At 44.1% G+C, this 16,486-nt stretch overlaps 1 protein-coding gene and 1 long non-coding RNA gene across 2 annotated transcripts; both read left to right on the top strand.

Moving 5' to 3' along the window:
• Positions 1-1,711: 1,711 nt before the first annotated feature.
• On the top strand, positions 1,712-15,547 carry LOC310756742 (uncharacterized protein). Its single transcript, XM_083601389.1, has 3 exons — positions 1,712-1,728; positions 3,497-4,742; positions 14,439-15,547. The coding sequence occupies exons 2-3, from the start codon at positions 3,671-3,673 to the stop codon at positions 15,122-15,124; spliced, it is 1,758 nt and encodes a 585-aa protein (XP_083457515.1). The 5' UTR covers positions 1,712-1,728; positions 3,497-3,670; the 3' UTR covers positions 15,125-15,547.
• LOC310757361 lies at positions 11,276-14,021 on the top strand. The gene is made up of 3 exons (XR_014545103.1): positions 11,276-11,335; positions 12,575-12,652; positions 13,808-14,021. It is a non-coding gene; the product is annotated as an uncharacterized lncRNA (long non-coding RNA).
• Positions 15,548-16,486: the final 939 nt, after the last annotated feature.

The following is a 16,486-nucleotide window of genomic DNA, read 5'->3' on the forward strand; positions in this document are numbered from 1 at the left end:
GCGCTCACTTAGGGGGTGTCTCAGGGCTCCATCCTCTTCCCATGCTTTTAAACATTGCTTCCCTCTGGGAAGCAGGTCACGGGAAAATGCTTATATTTTCCCAGTCCTTGAATCACAGCATTTATAAAAAGAGTTTGTAAGCATTTATGTAAACACTGCCAACAGTACCTTTTCGCCTGTATTAAGAAAAGCTGAAATTTCTACAAAAATATTCCTCCACTGTGCAACAAAGGCAGGGGCTGCTCTCCCACTTGTAGCTCTATGGGCCCCCGTGGTGCAAAGCATACCTGAAGTGTTCCCCCTAAATCACGTTTCCTGGGCAATTGGACAAAAGGAGCCCCTGGAAGTGGGGAGGGGGACATTGGAAAGGAGAGGAGGGGTGACAGTGGATATTCTGCCCGCGTCTATAAATTGCAATAAGGGGAATTGGAAAAGTGGGTGGCAAGGGAGGACAAAAATAAGATGCTGCATGTGGGAAGGTGGTGGTGAGAGGGAGGAGGGGGAAGAAAAGAACAAAGGGACCTCTCCACCCCCCCCCCCAAAAAAAGCACCTTTCCTGGGACCCATTAGCAGGGACCTGGATGCACGCAGTCCAGTTGCCAAGTAAGGAACCCACAACTGCAGGGTCTGTATTGCACCATCTCCTTTGAAGAATCACACACGTTTCTTTTTCTCCTTAAAAGGTGTAACAAGAACAACAAGAACAATTTATTTCAACCCAGCCTCTTATGACTACATAATGAAACATTAAACTTTAAAAAGCATCCCTATGTAGGGCTGCCTTCAGATGTCTTCTAAAGGTTTAATAATAAAAATAAATTAAGGGCTGAGACCCTGCCTGCCTGCAGGTTGCCTTGCCAGAGTGGTGCATGCTGTGGTTATCCTTGGACTACTGCAATGGGCTCTACGTGGGGCTACCTTTGAAGGTGACACGGAAACTGCAACTAATCCAGAATGCGGCAACTAGACTGGTGACTGGGAGTGGCCTCAGGGACCATATAACACCAGTCCTAAAAGAAGTTCATTGGCACCCAATACATTTCTGAGCACAATACAAAATATTGGTGCTGACCTTTAAAGCCCTAAACGGCCACCTCCATTGCTCAGCCCAAACACTGAGGTCCTCCTCCAAGGGTCTTCTGGTGGTTCCCTAACTGCAAGAAGTGAAGTTACAGGGAACCAGACAGAGGGCCTTCTCGGTAGTGGCACCCTCTTAAAATATATCTGAAGGCAGCCTCGTTAGGGAAGTTTTTGCTTTTTTGTTTGTTTGCAGCCGTCCAGAGTGGCTGAGGAAACCCATTCAGGTGGGTAGCATACAAACAATAAAATTATCATTATCATCATTATAATCATCTTGCCCATCTGGCCGGGCACCTTTGCAGGAATGGAATTGAGATGGCCGCCAAGGGCGTCCCTATAAGGGCCCCCATCCCCAAACAGGGCTGGGGGGTTCAACCGAGGCCACCAAACAAGCGCCCCTCGGGATGCGTCCCCGTTTCCCCCTGGCAGGAATCTCTCGGGGCGCTCTTGGCGGCGCGCGTGAGGCGGGGCGCGCCTCTATTGGCTGGAGAGAAGGAGAGTGCATGAAAGCAAGAGAGCCGAGATGCCTAGACAGGCCTGGGAAGAGAGCCCTCCCTCACCAACTTCCGTCTCCTCCTCCCCCCCTCCCGCTCGTCTTGGATGGAGAGGTCGGTGCGCTCGAGAGAGATTCTGCGCGCAGGGCGAGGGGTGAGCCGTGCCAAGGGGGTCCCTGGGCGCAGGAAAGACTCGGGACGGAGGGGGCAGAGGAACTTGGGGAGGAAGGGAAGCCTCCCTGGGGGAGGAAAGCCCCGTCCAGCATTGGCAGGGGGTGCAGAGAGAGAAAGAGACGCTGCCTTTTGGAAGGGAGGTCTCCCACTTGGGCGCTGGCGGGGGAATCTCCGGAGAGGCTTGCCTTGGCTTTCCCCTCCTGCCCAGAAATCTGCCTTGGGGAGAGGGATCCCTGAAATTGGGAGGCGGTCCAATTCCTCACCCACCTCTCTTTCCCGGAAGCTGGACTCTCCTTCCCCCACCCCCAGGCCAGCTGCTGCTGGGGGCTCCAGAAGCGGGACTCTGCCGCTGCTGGGTTACACCAAGCCAGGCCATTGGTCCAGCTGGAGAGAAGAGGAAAGCGCAGGAAGTTCCTGAGAGGAAGGAGAGAGGGCGTCCAGAGGGGGTCTTTGCATCTGGAATCCTCTTCCACGAAGGGCCAGAAAAAACCCGTCTGCCTCTCCCAGGGTTTCATTTCTAAGCCTTAGTTCCACTGCATGTTTAATTGAGGTGATAATGTGGTCCACTACTCAAAAAAAACATGGCTGGAGGCGCTATGGAAATTCTTTCTGGATTTGTATATAATAGACATATGGACAGCCTTTCTATACCTTTCCAGTATTAACCACTATCTTTATTCCCATTTCTTTGGGATTTAAGGGATCGGGAAGATTGCTACTGAAATTCAGGGGTTCCTGTAGTCCAGGCACGTCCAACTCCCAACAGACTGCGATCTACTCCCAGTATAAAAAACTGGCAGTGATCTACCCATTGTCACTGGGGGAATGAGGAGTGGGGTGCGTGGGTGGAAGGAGGTGGCTTACTGGATGCAGGAGGGGGGAGTTTCAGTTGGGGGGGATTAAAGGGAGGCAAAACCTCTCTCTCTGAAGAGCCAGTTGTCTCTCCCCCCTCCCAAGCCAGCCCCCCCCCCAAGCCAGCCCTTTCCCTCTCCTCCCCATCAAAGGGAGCTGCACAACTGACGCCTATCCCAGTAATCCCATGATCAACCAGGATCACTCACATGATCTATTGGTCAATTGTGCTCGACCGGATGAACATGTCTGTAGTAGTCCATTATTATGATTAATTGAATTTGTTAGCCACTTTATCTTACCCAAAGAGACTTGCAACCAAACATTTAAGGGATTAGGACAAAAAAGTCATTAGGAATTCTGAACCTGAGAAATAAAGGGCATGTTCATGGATGGAGATCAGCTCACTTTCCTGTGAGGAACCTCTTTATTTAAATTGCCAGTTTTAGAGAAGGACTGTATCTTAGATCATGCTGCATTATTAACAATAATTGATTATTATTAAAAGTTGATGCAATGCTATTATCTGACATTATTTCATTTCCTAAACAATTGGCACATAGAAGAAGGAAGAGTGTATGAGATGTTAAAATATGAGAAGGTACCAAAGGCACTTGATGTGTGTTATATTCTTTTGTTTCTTCTTTGGAGAGCCAGTGTGGTTAAGAGCGGTAGTCTCCTAATCTGGTGAACCGGGTTCGATTCCCCGCTCCTCCACATGCAGCTGCTGGGTGACCTTGAGCTAGTTTCACTTCTTTGAAGTCTCTCAGCCTCACTCACCTCACAGACTGTTTGTTGTGGGGGAGGAAGGGAAAGGAGAATGTTAGCCGCTTTGAGACTCCTTAGGGTAGTGATAAAGCAGGATATCAAATCCAAACTCTTCTTCTCTTCTACAGGATTTCCTTTCCCCCTACGCCAATGCAAGCAATAGAGAAGACAGACAGAGCAATCTGTACTTTCATTAGGAATCACGAAAAAATCATTTAAATTTGTGGAACATACAATGTGATTCAGTCAGTGAACACAGTTCACATCAAGGAACTGAAAAAGTGGAGACACCATTTAAAGGTATGGATTGTGGAAAGGACGTCAGTAGGAGTGGAACTCCTACACAACATCAAGGAACTCACACAGGGGAGAAACCATTTAAATGCATTGAGTGTGGAAAGAGCTTCACAGAAAGTGGAACGCTTAGAAGACACCAGAGAACTCACACAGGGGAGAAACCATTTAAATGTATGGAGTGTGGAAAATGCTTTGGTCGTACAGATTCGCTGAAAATGCATCAATGTACTCATACAGGAGAGAAATCATTTAAATGTATGGAGTGTAGAATATGCTTCAAAAAAAGTGGATGCCTCTGTATACATGAGCAAACTCACAGGGGTGAGAAACCATTTAAATGTATGGAGTGCGGAAAGAGCTTCCTTTTGAGTAAGCACCTTAATGCACATCATCGCACTCACACTGGTGAGAAACCATTTAAATGTATGGAGTGTGGAAAGAGCTTCCTTTTGAGTAAGCACCTTAATGCACATCATCGCACTCACACTGGTGAGAAACCATACAGATGTATGGAGTGCGGAAAGAGCTTCAGTCAGAGTGAAACCCTTAGAATACACCAGCGAACTCACACAGGGGCAAGACCTTTTAAATGCATGGAGTGTGGAAAGAGCTTCATTCAAAGCGGACACCTTAAAAACCATCAGCGAACTCACACAGGGCAGAAACCATTTAAATGTATGGAGTGTGGAAAGAGCTTCAGTGATAGCGGAAAGCTAAGAATCCATCAGCGGACTCACACAGGGGAGAAACCATTTAAATGTATGGAGTGTGGAAAATGCTTTGGTCGTACAGATTCGCTGAAAATGCATCAATGTACTCATACAGGAGAGAAATCATTTAAATGTATGGAGTGTAGAATATGCTTCAAAAAAAGTGGATGCCTCTGTATACATGAGCAAACTCACAGGGGTGAGAAACCATTTAAATGTATGGAGTGCGGAAAGAGCTTCCTTTTGAGTAAGCACCTTAATGCACATCATCGCACTCACACTGGTGAGAAACCATTTAAATGTATGGAGTGTGGAAAGAGCTTCCTTTTGAGTAAGTACCTTAATGCACATCATCGCACTCACACTGGTGAGAAACCATACAGATGTATGGAGTGTGGAAAGGGCTTCAGTGACAGAGGAGGACTTAAAAGACATCAGAGAACTCACACAGGGTCAAGACCTTTTAAATGCATGGAGTGTTGGAGGAGCTTCAGTCAAAGCGGACAGCTTAAAAACCATCAGCGAACTCACACAGGGCAGAAACCATTTAAATGCATAGAGTGTGGAAAGAGCTTCAGAGAGAGTGGAACACTTAGAAGACATAATCAAATTCACACAGGGGAAAAACCATTTAAATGCACAGAGTGTGGCAAGATGTTCCGTCAAAGGGCAAAACTTTCCATGCATCTACGAACTCACACAGGCGAAAAACCATTTAGATGCATGGAGTGTGGAACATGCTTCCGTCATAGAAAATCGCTGAAAATGCATCAGTGTACTCATACAGGAGAGAAACCATATAAATGTTTTGAGTGTGGAAAATGCTTCATTCAGAGTTCAAGTCTTAATGTACATCTACAAACTCATACAGGGGAGAAACCTTGTAAATGCATGGATTGTGGGAAAAGCTTCACCCGTAGTACAACGCTTAGAAGACATCAGCAAACTCACACGGGAAAAACTATTTAAATGTATGTTTGGTTGCAGAATAAATCCAGGCATATCTGCAGGATATGGACCATTTAGACTGCATTCGTCCCAATTGGGTTTCAGGCCCTGCCATCAGACTGAGACCACCCTGGTGGCGCTGGTTGATTATCTCTGGCGAGCTAGGGATAGAGGTAAAAGCTGTTTCCTGGTTCTGCTGGATCTCTCAGTGGCTTTTTAAAAAATAAATAAATAAAATTAATCACTTTTAATCACGTTTATAAATCAATATAACTAATTACATTTTCCCCACTCCCTCCCTCTCCCCCCTTACAGAGACTTCCCTCAGCTCCCCTTTCTGATTTGTTTATACATATTATTCTCTGCATGTTATAAAATTGTACATATCATTGTACATTATCTATCATATGTTCTACTAATGAATTTGTGGATGTTTATTCAAAACCTGCCAAGGAGTCCAAATCCTTTTGTTGTCTTTTTAAATAGTTTGTAAATGGTTCCCATTCTTCCTTGAAATTACAATTGTCCTTCTCACGCAGTTGATATGTCAGCTTGGCAAATTCCGCACAGCTCATCAGTTTTTCTTCCCATTGTTCTTTCGTTGGGATTTCCTCATTCTTCCATCTTTGTGCTAACAAGACTTTTGCCGCTGTTGTAGCATACATAAATAAGTTCTTTGTTTTCTTTGGCAGGTCTCGTCCTAAAATCCCTAGCAAAAATGCTTCTGGGTTTTTTACAAATGTCATTTTAAACATTTTTTTCAATTCATTATATATCATCTCCCAATTTTTTTTAACTTCTGTACATTCCCACCACATATGATACAAAGTACCTTCTTTTCCTTTACATTTCCAACATGCATTTGACCCAGTTTTATACATTTTTGCCATTTTTACTGGTGTAATATACCATCTATACATCATGTTCATATAATTTTCTTTCAAAAGAGAACAGTCTCTAAATTTCAAATCTACCTCCCACAACTTTTCCCAGTCCTCAAATTGTATATTGTATCCTATATCTTGTGCCCATTTAATCATAACTGATTTGACCTCCTCACCTTTCGTTTCCCATTCTAGCAGAATACTATATGCTTTCTTCAACAGCTTCACTTCTTCTATAACCTCCTTTTGAAATCTTGAGGTTGTATGCCTAAACCCTTTTTTGTTATCTTCCTTGTACATCTCATATCATTGTCTATAACGCAACCAACTCTGAACATGGTCTTTGATTTCCTCATAATCTTTTAATTTCCATTTTCCAACTTGATCCCTCAGTAAATCTCTATATGTAGGCCACTTCCCCTTTTTGCCAAGCGGTTTGACTAACGAAGCTTCAATTGGTGATAGCCACCAAGGCGTTTTTTGTTCTATTAAATCTTTATACCTCTCCCACACTCTCATTAATGATCTCCTGATTATATGAGTGTAAAATCCTTTAAGTACTTTCCCTTTCCCATACTATAAGTATGCATGCCATCCATATCTGTTATCATGACCTTCCAAATCTAATGCTTCCTCCTTTTCCAGTTTTATCCAGTCCCTAATCCAAATCAAACATGCAGCCTCATAATACAGTTTAAGGTTTGGGAGGGCCTCCTCCTTTATATCTGTAAGTATAGTTAGGTTTAACCCTTTGCCTTCTCCCTCCCCCCCCCCCGAGATAAATTTAGAAATATCCTTCTGCCATCTTTTGAGGCAATCATCCTTGACCATCACTGGGACTGTCTGGAAAAGAAAGAGCATTTTCAGCAACACATTCATTTTTATCGCTGCAATTCTTCCTAGTAGGGAAAGGTTCATTCTACTTCATATTTCTAAATTTCTTTTTATCTCAGACCATACTTTTTCAGAATTGTCTTTCTACACATTTATATTTCTTGTTGTTAGCCGTATCCCTAAATATTTTACCTTTTTATGGATTTCTATCTCAATACTTTGCGCCAAATCGTTTTTCTCTTCCTCTTTTAAATTTTTAACTAATAATTTAGTTTTATTTCTATTTAATTTGAATCCTGCCACTTCCCCAAGTTCTTGAATTTTCTCTATAACTCTAGGGAGAGAATTTTTTGGATTTTGTACTGTGATTACTAAATCATCAGCAAAGACTTTCAGCTTAAATTCATTTTTTTCCAGTTTTTATCCCTTTAATCTCTTTGTCCACTTATGTTTCTTGCAAGTACTTCCAAGACCAGAATGAACAATACAGTGGTACCTCGGGTTAAGTACTTAATTTGTTCCGGAGGTCTGTCTTAATCTGAAACTGTTCTTAACCTGAAGCACCACTTTAGCTAATGGGGCCTCCTGCTGCCGCTGCGCTTTTGCTGCACGATTTCTGTTCTTATCCTGAAGCAAAGTTCTTAACCCAAGGTAATATTTCTGGGTTAGCGGAGTCTGTAACCTGAAGTGTACTTAACCTGAAGCGTATTTAACCTGAGGTACCACTGTAGCGGTGATAACGGGCATCCTTGCCTAGTTCCTTTTTGTATTTTACATTCATTCGTTATCACCTGGTTTACAATTAATTTCGCAGATGGTTCTGAATAAATGCTTGCATTCCTTTGTATCCACAATTAATTCCTTCAAGTAATTTTTTCATGAAATCCCAGGAGACGTTATCAAAAGCTTTTTCGGCATCTATAAACATCGTTGCTGCTTTTTCCATTTCATTTTTTAGCTCCAGGTATTCTATCACATTCAGAATATTTCTTATATTCTCTTTCATTTCCCTACCTGGAAGAAACCCTGCTTGATCTTGATGTATATATTCACCCAGAATTTCTTTCATCCTATTTGCTAGCATATTTAGAAATAATTTATAATCATTATTTAATAATGAGATAGGCCTGTGATTTTTTATTTGCATTAGATCCGAATCTTGTTTTGGAATCAATGTTATATAAGCTTCTTTCCATGTTCTGGGGATTTCACGGGTCTCTCAGTGGCTTTTAATACCACTGACTACTGTACCCTATTAGGTATTTGTGATAAAAATATTTGTTGTTTAGTGGTGTCCAATTCTTTGTGACCCCATGGACCAGAGCACGCCAGGCACTCCTGTCTTCCACTGCCTCCCGCAATTTGTTCAAACTCATGTTAGTAGCTTCGAGAACACTGTCCAACCATCTCGTCCTCTGTCGTCCCCTTCTCCTTGTGCCCTCCGTCTTTCCCAACATCAGGGTCTTTTCCAGGGAGTCTTCTCTTCTCATGAGGTGGCCAAAGTCTTGGAGCCTCAACTTCACGATCTGTCCTTCCAGTGAGCACTCAGGGCTGATTTCCTTAAGAATGGATAGGTTTGATCTTCTTGCAGTCCATGGGACTCTCAAGAGTCTCCTCCAGCACCATAATTCAAAAGCATCAATTCTTCGGCGATCAGCCTTCTTTATGGTCCAGCTTTATGGTTTGTCATTGCTTTTCTCCCAAGGAGCAGGCGTCTTTTAATTTCATGACTGCTGTCACCATCTGCAGTGATCATGGAGACCAAGAAAGTAAAATCTCTCACTGCCTCCATTTCTTCCCCTTCTGTTTGCCAGGAGGTGATGGGACCAGTGGCCATGATCTTCCTTTTTTTGATGTTGAGCTTCAGACCATATTTTGCACTCTCCTCTTTCACCCTCATTAAGAGGTTATTTAATTCCTCCTCGCTTTCTGCCATCAAGGTTGTGTCATCTGCATTTCTGAGGTTGTTGATATTTCTTCCGGCAATCTGAATTCCGGCTTGGGATTCATCCAGCCCAGCCTTTCGCATGATGAATTCTGCATATAAGTAAAATAAGCAGGGAGACAATATACAGCCTTGTCGTACCAGTTTCCCAATTTTGAACCAATCAGTTGTTCCATATCCCGTTCTAACTGTAGCTTCTTGTCCCACATAGAGATTTCTCAGGAGACAGATGAGGTGATCAGGCACTCCCATTTCTTTAAGAACTTGCCATAGTTTGCTGTGGTCGACATAGTCAAAGGCTTTTTGCGTAGTCATATGCCTTACCTAATTCATTGAAAATGAATCTTTTGTTGTCAGGCTTGCAAGAGTTGAGTCACAAGTATTATTTCCAAACTCCTCCAGTCATCATGCACAACCAAACAAGCACCACCTCATTTCCCCAATGCTACCTCTGCTTTGTGAAATACATTCCCAATTAAATGACATTGTAAATACTAACACATCCTCATGGACGGTCTAGGAGGGTTGGGAGTTAGGGGCAGGGTTATGCAGTGGTTCCACTCCTTCCTCCTGGGCCGTGTCCAGAAGGTGGTGTTGGGGGTTGAGTGTTTGGACCCCTGGGCGCTCACTTAGGGGGTGTCTCAGGGCTCCATCCTCTCCCCACGCTTTTAAACATTGGTTCCCTCTGGGAAGCAGGTCACGGGAAAATGCTTGTATTTCCCCAGTCCTTGAATCACAGCATTTATAAAAAGAGTTGGCAAGCATTTATGTAAACACTGCCAACAGTACCTTTTTGCCTGTGTTAAGAAAAGCTGAAATTTCTACAAAAATATTCCTCCACTGTGCAACAAAGGCAGGGGTTGTTCTCCCACTCGTAGCTCTATGGGCCCCCATGGTGCAAAGCATACCTGAAGTGTTCCCCCTAAATCAGATGTTTCCTCGGCAATTGGACAAAAGGAGCCCCTGGAAGTGGGGCGGGGGGCATTGGAAAAGAGAGGAGGGGTGACAGTGGATATTCTGCCCGCGTCTATAAATTGCAATAAGGGGAATTGGAAAAGTGGGTGGCAAGGGAGGACAAAAATAAGATGCTGCATGTGGGAAGGTGGTGGTGAGAGGGAGGAGGGGGAAGAAAAGAACAAAGGGACCTCTCCACCCCCCCCCAAAAAAAGCACCTTTCCTGGGACCCATTAGCAGGGACCTGGATGCACGCAGTCCAGTTGCCAAGTAAGGAACCCACAACTGCAGGGTCTGTATTGCACCATCTCCTTTGAAGAATCACACACGTTTCTTTTTCTCCTTAAAAGGTGTAACAAGAACCACAAGAACAATTTATTTCAACCCAGCCTCTTATGACTACATAATGAAACATTAAACTTTAAAAAGCATCCCTATGTAGGGCTGCCTTCAGATGTCTTCTAAAGGTTTAATAATAAAAATAAATTAAGGGCTGAGACCCTGCCTGCCTGCAGGTTGCCTTGCCAGAGTGGTGCATGCTGTGGTTATCCTTGGACTACTGCAATGGGCTCTACGTGGGGCTACCTTTGAAGGTGACACGGAAACTGCAACTAATCCAGAATGCGGCAACTAGACTGGTGACTGGGAGTGGCCTCAGGGACCATATAACACCAGTCCTAAAAGAAGTTCATTGGCACCCAATACATTTCTGAGCACAATACAAAATATTGGTGCTGACCTTTAAAGCCCTAAACGGCCACCTCCATTGCTCAGCCCAAACACTGAGGTCCTCCTCCAAGGGTCTTCTGGTGGTTCCCTAACTGCAAGAAGTGAAGTTACAGGGAACCAGACAGAGGGCCTTCTCGGTAGTGGCGCCCTCTTAAAATATATCTGAAGGCAGCCTCGTTAGGGAAGTTTTTGCTTTTTTGTTTGTTTGCAGCCGTCCAGAGTGGCTGAGGAAACCCATTCAGGTGGGTAGCATACAAACAATAAAATTATCATTATCATCATTATAATCATCTTGCCCATCTGGCCGGGCACCTTTGCAGGAATGGAATTGAGATGGCCGCCAAGGGCGTCCCTATAAGGGCCCCCATCCCCAAACAGGGCTGGGGGGTTCAACCGAGGCCACCAAACAAGCGCCCCTCGGGATGCGTCCCCGTTTCCCCCTGGCAGGAATCTCTCGGGGCGCTCTTGGCGGCGCGCGTGAGGCGGGGCGCGCCTCTATTGGCTGGAGAGAAGGAGAGTGCATGAAAGCAAGAGAGCCGAGATGCCTAGACAGGCCTGGGAAGAGAGCCCTCCCTCACCAACTTCCGTCTCCTCCTCCCCCCCTCCCGCTCGTCTTGGATGGAGAGGTCGGTGCGCTCGAGAGAGATTCTGCGCGCAGGGCGAGGGGTGAGCCGTGCCAAGGGGGTCCCTGGGCGCAGGAAAGACTCGGGACGGAGGGGGCAGAGGAACTTGGGGAGGAAGGGAAGCCTCCCTGGGGGAGGAAAGCCCCGTCCAGAATTGGCAGGGGGTGCAGAGAGAGAAAGAGACGCTGCCCTTTGGAAGGGAGGTCTCCCACTTGGGCGCTGGCGGGGGAATCTCCGGAGAGGCTTGCCTTGGCTTTCCCCTCCTGCCCAGAAATCTGCCTTGGGGAGAGGGATCCCTGAAATTGGGAGGCGGTCCAATTCCTCACCCTCCCCTCCTTCCCGGAAGCTGGACTCTCCTTCCCCCACCCCCAGGCCAGCTGCTGCTGGGGGCTCCAGAAGCGGGACTCTGCCGCTGCTGGGTTACACCAAGCCAGGCCATTGGTCCAGCTGGAGAGGAGAGGAGAGGAAAGCGCAGGAAGTTCCTGAGAGGAAGGAGAGAGGGCGTCCAGAGGGGGTCTTTGCATCTGGAATCCTCTTCCACGAAGGGCCAGAAAAAACCCGTCTGCCTCTCCCAGGGTTTCATTTCTAAGCCTTAGTTCCACTGCATGTTTAATTGAGGTGATAATGTGGTCCACTACTCAAAAAAACATGGCTGGAGATGCTATGGAAATTCTTTCAGGGTTTGTATATAATAGATATACGGACAGCCTTTCTATACCTTTCTATATGTCAAAGGGAGTTACAAGCCGAGACACAATCCATCAGCACCCAAAGACAGTAAGTGCATGCACCTTCCCAGTCTGGGGTGCTTCAAGGGCAAAGGGTCCATTATCAGGATAGGCAATGCCTGTGACTGGAGGCTTTACACACAGATAGGTGCAGATGCAGACCAATTATTGCCATTATTACTTGCGAGGTGTTTGAGATTCCCATATCTACAAACACTGTGTGAGAGAGAAAGGGAGTGGGTGCGATCATTTTTTATAGCAATGCTGTAATTTTGTCCGTAACATTTGATGAACTGATAATGTGGTGCAAATTCCTAAACAACTATGCAAAACCCACAAAGAAATACAGAGGATAATGGTGGCGTGAGCTTTCCTGGCCCGCAATACGCAGCATTCTCCTACTGTTCACAAAGGTTTAGGCCATTATACGTTTATTAGCCTCCAATGGGCCACCAGGAACTTTGTTGTTTTTGCTTCAAAAGATGAATGTTTCTGAAGACGTTGACAGTCACATATGACATAAACAGCACTTCTCTTTTACTTGTTCCACACAGGAGAGACTCTGACTCACAAGTCTAAGCACATTTTGCTAGAAAAAGAAAAATACAGAAACGTGAAGGGGAAATTGAGAGGTAAGCTCTTACAGTATGCAGTGAGACATTTCACTATGTAAAAATATATCAAAAGCCCTGCTGGATTGAGAGGATGACCCAATTTTGGCTTGTCTTCTGCAATTTCACCCATTTACCCATGTTTCTGTGGAGAGACATTGCCTCCAGTCCGCCCTTCCCTGCCCATTGCTATGAAGGTTGTAGGCAGAGATATCTTTTTTTTACCTTTACGCAGTGATAACTACGTCCCACTCCTCCTCTCTATTCCACCAGATTTCCAGTATTGACCACTATCTTTATTCTCATGTCTTTGGGATTTAAGGGATCGGGAAGATTGCTACTGAAATTCAGGGGTTCCTGTAGTCCAGGCATGTCCAACTCCCAACAGACTGTGATCTACTCCCAGTATAAAAAACTACCCAGTGATCTACGCATTGTCACTGGGGGAATGAGGAGTGGGGTGCGTGGGTGGACGGAGGTGGCTAACTGGATGCAGGAGGGGGGAGTTTCAGTTGGGGGGGATTAAAGGGAGGCAAAACTTCTCTCTCTGAAGAGCCAGTCGTCTCTCCACACTCCCAAGCCAGCCCCCCTCCCCCCTAAGCAGCTCTCTCCCCCCCTCCCAGCCAGCCCTTTCTCTCTCCTCCCCATCAAAGGGAGCTGCGCAGCTGAAGCCTATCCCAGTAATCCCATGATCAACCAGGATCACTCACATGATCTATTGGTCAATCGCGCTCGACCGGATGAACATGTGTGTTGTAGTCCATTATTATGATTAATTGAATTTGTTAGCCACTTTATCTTACCCAAAGAGACTTGCAACCAAACATTTAAGGCATTAGGACAAAAAAGTCATTAGGAATTCTGAACCTGAGAAATAAAGGGCATTTTCATGGAGGGATAGCAGCTCCCTTTCCTGTGAGGAACCTCTTTATTTAAACTGCCAGTTTTAGAGAAGCACTGTATCTTAGATCATGCTGCATTATTAACAATAATTGATTATTATTAAAAGTTGATGCAATGCTATTATCTGACATTATTTCATTTCCTAAACAATTGGCACATAGAAGAAGGAAGAGTGTATGAGATGTTAAAATATGAGAAGGTACCAAAGGCACTTGATGTGTGTTATATTCTTTTGTTTCTTCTTTGGAGAGCCAGTGTGGTTAAGAGCGGTAGATTCGTAATCTGGTGAACTGGGTTCGATTCCCCGCTCCTCCACATGCAGCTGCTGGGTGACCTTGAGCTAGTCACACTTCTTTGAAGTCTCTCAGCCCCACTCACCTCACAGACTGCTTGTTGTGGGGGAGGAAGGGAAAGGAGAATGTTAGCCGCTTTGAGACTCCTTAGGGTAGTGATAAAGCAGGATATCAAATCCAAACTCTTCTTCTCTTCTACAGGATTTCCTTTCCCCCTACGCCAGTGCAAGCAATAGAGAAGACAGACAGAGCAATCTGTACTTTCATTAGGAATCACGAAAAAATCATTTAAATTTGTGGAACATACAATGTGATTCAGTCAGTGAGCACACTTAGTTCACATCAAGGAACTGAAATAGTGGAGACACCATTTAAAAGTATGGATTGTGGAAAGGACGTCAGTAGGAGTGGAACTCCTACACAATATCAAGGAACTCACACAGAGGAGAAGCCATTTAAATGCATTGAGTGTGGAAAGAGCTTCACAGAAAGTGGAACGCTTAGAAGACACCAGAGAACTCACACAGGGGAGAAACCATTTAAATGCATTGAGTGTGGAAAGAGCTTCACAGAAAGTGGAACGCTTAGAAGACACCAGAGAACTCACACAGGGGAGAAACCATTTAAATGTATGGAGTGTGGAAAGAGCTTCCTTTTTAGTAAGCACCTTAATGCACATCATCGCACTCACACTGGTGAGAAACCATACAGATGTATGGAGTGCGGAAAGAGCTTCAGTCAGAGTCAAACCCTTAGAATACACCAGCGAACTCACACAGGGGCAAGACCTTTTAAATGCATGGAGTGTGGAAAGAGCTTCAGTCAAAGCGGACAACTTAAAAACCATCAGCGAACTCACACAGGGCAGAAACCATTTAAATGCATAGAGTGTGGAAAGAGCTTCAGAGAGAGTGGAACGCTTAGAAGACATAAACTAACTCACACAGGGGAAAAACCATTTAAATGCACAGAGTGTGGAAAGACGTTCCGTGAAAGGGCAAAACTTTCCATACATCTACGAACTCACACAGGCGAAAAACCATTTAGATGCATGGAGTGTGGAACATGCTTCCGTCATAGAGAATCGCTGAAAATGCATCAATGTACTCATACAGGAGAGAAACCATATAAATGTTTTGAGTGTGGAAAATGCTTCAGTCAGAGTGGAAGCTTTAATGTACATCTACAAACTCATACAGGGGAGAAACCTTTTAAATGCATGGATTGTGGGAAAAGCTTCACCAGTAGTACAACACTTAGAAGACATCAGCAAACTCACATGGGAAAAACTATTTAAATGTATGTTTGGTTGCAGAATAAATCCAGGCATATCTGCAGGATATGGACCATTTAGACTGCATTTGTCCCAGTTGGGTTTCTGGCCCTGCCATTGGACTGAGACCGCCCTGGTGGCGCTGGTTGATCATCTCTGGCGAGCTAGGGATAGAGGTAAAAGCTGTTTCCTGGTTCTGCTGGATCTCTCAGTGGCTTTTTAAAAAATAAATAAAATTAATCACTTTTAATCACGTTTATAAATCAATATAACTAATTACATTTTCCCCACTCCCTCCCTCTCCCCCCTTCCAGAGACTTCCCTCAGCTCCCCTCTCTGATTTGTTTATACATATTATTCTCTGCATGTTATAAAATTGTACATATCATTGTACATTATCTATCATATGTTCTACTAATGAATTTGTGGATGTTTATTCAAAACCTGCCAAGGAGTCCAAATCCTTTTGTTGTCTTTTTAAATAGTTTGTAAATAGTTCCCATTCTTCCTTGAAATTACAATTGTCCTTGTCACACAGTTGATACGTCAGGTTGGCAAATTCCGCACAGCTCATCAGTTTTTCTTCCCATTGTTCTTTCGTTGGGATTTCCTCATTCTTCCATCTTTGTGCTAACAAGACTTTTGCCGCTGTTGTAGCATACATAAATAAGTTCTTTGTTTTCTTTGGCAGGTCTCGTCCTAAAATCCCTAGCAAAAATGCTTCCGGGTTTTTTACAAATGTCATTTTAAACATTTTTTTCAATTCATTATATATCATCTCCCAATTTTTTTTAACTTCTGTACATTCCCACCACATATGATACAAAGTACCTTCTTTTTCTTTACATTTCCAACATGCATTTGACCCAGTTTTATACATTTTTGCCATTTTTACTGGTGTAATATACCATCTAAACATCATTTTCATATAATTTTCTTTCAAAAGAGAACAGTCTCTAAATTTCAAATCTACCTCCCACAACTTTTCCCAGTCCTCAAATTGTATATTGTATCCTATATCTTGTGCCCATTTAATCATAACTGATTTGACCTCCTCACCTTTCGTTTCCCATTCTAGCAGAATACTATCTGCTTTCTTCAACAGCTTCAGTTCTTCTATAACCTCCTTTTGAAATCTTGAGGTTGCATACCTAAACCCTTTTTTGTTATCTTCCTTGTACATCTCATATCATTGTCTATAACGCAACCAACTCTGAACATGGTCTTTGATTTCCTCATAATCTTTTAATTTCCATTTTCCATCTTGATCCCTCAGTAAATCTCTATATGTTGATGCATATCTCTATATGCATAAATCTCTATATGCATAAATCTCTATATGTTGATGCAATGCTACCATCTGACATTATTTCATTTCCTAAACAA

This window comes from Podarcis filfolensis, assembly GCF_964270895.1.
Source record: "Podarcis filfolensis genome assembly, chromosome: 2".
In the NCBI taxonomy this organism is placed as follows: Eukaryota; Metazoa; Chordata; class Lepidosauria; order Squamata; family Lacertidae; genus Podarcis; species Podarcis filfolensis.

What these genes read in the sequence shown, in the direction of transcription:
- LOC310756742 (XM_083601389.1), top strand. Translation starts at nt 3,671, where the DNA reads ATGGATTGTGGAAAGGACGTCAGTAGGAGTGGAACTCCTACACAACAT. An exon ending in ACATCATCGCACTCACACTG is followed by an intron (nt 4,743 to 14,438) that starts GTGAGAAACCAT and finishes GAACTCACACAG; the next exon opens with GGGAGAAACCATTTAAATGT.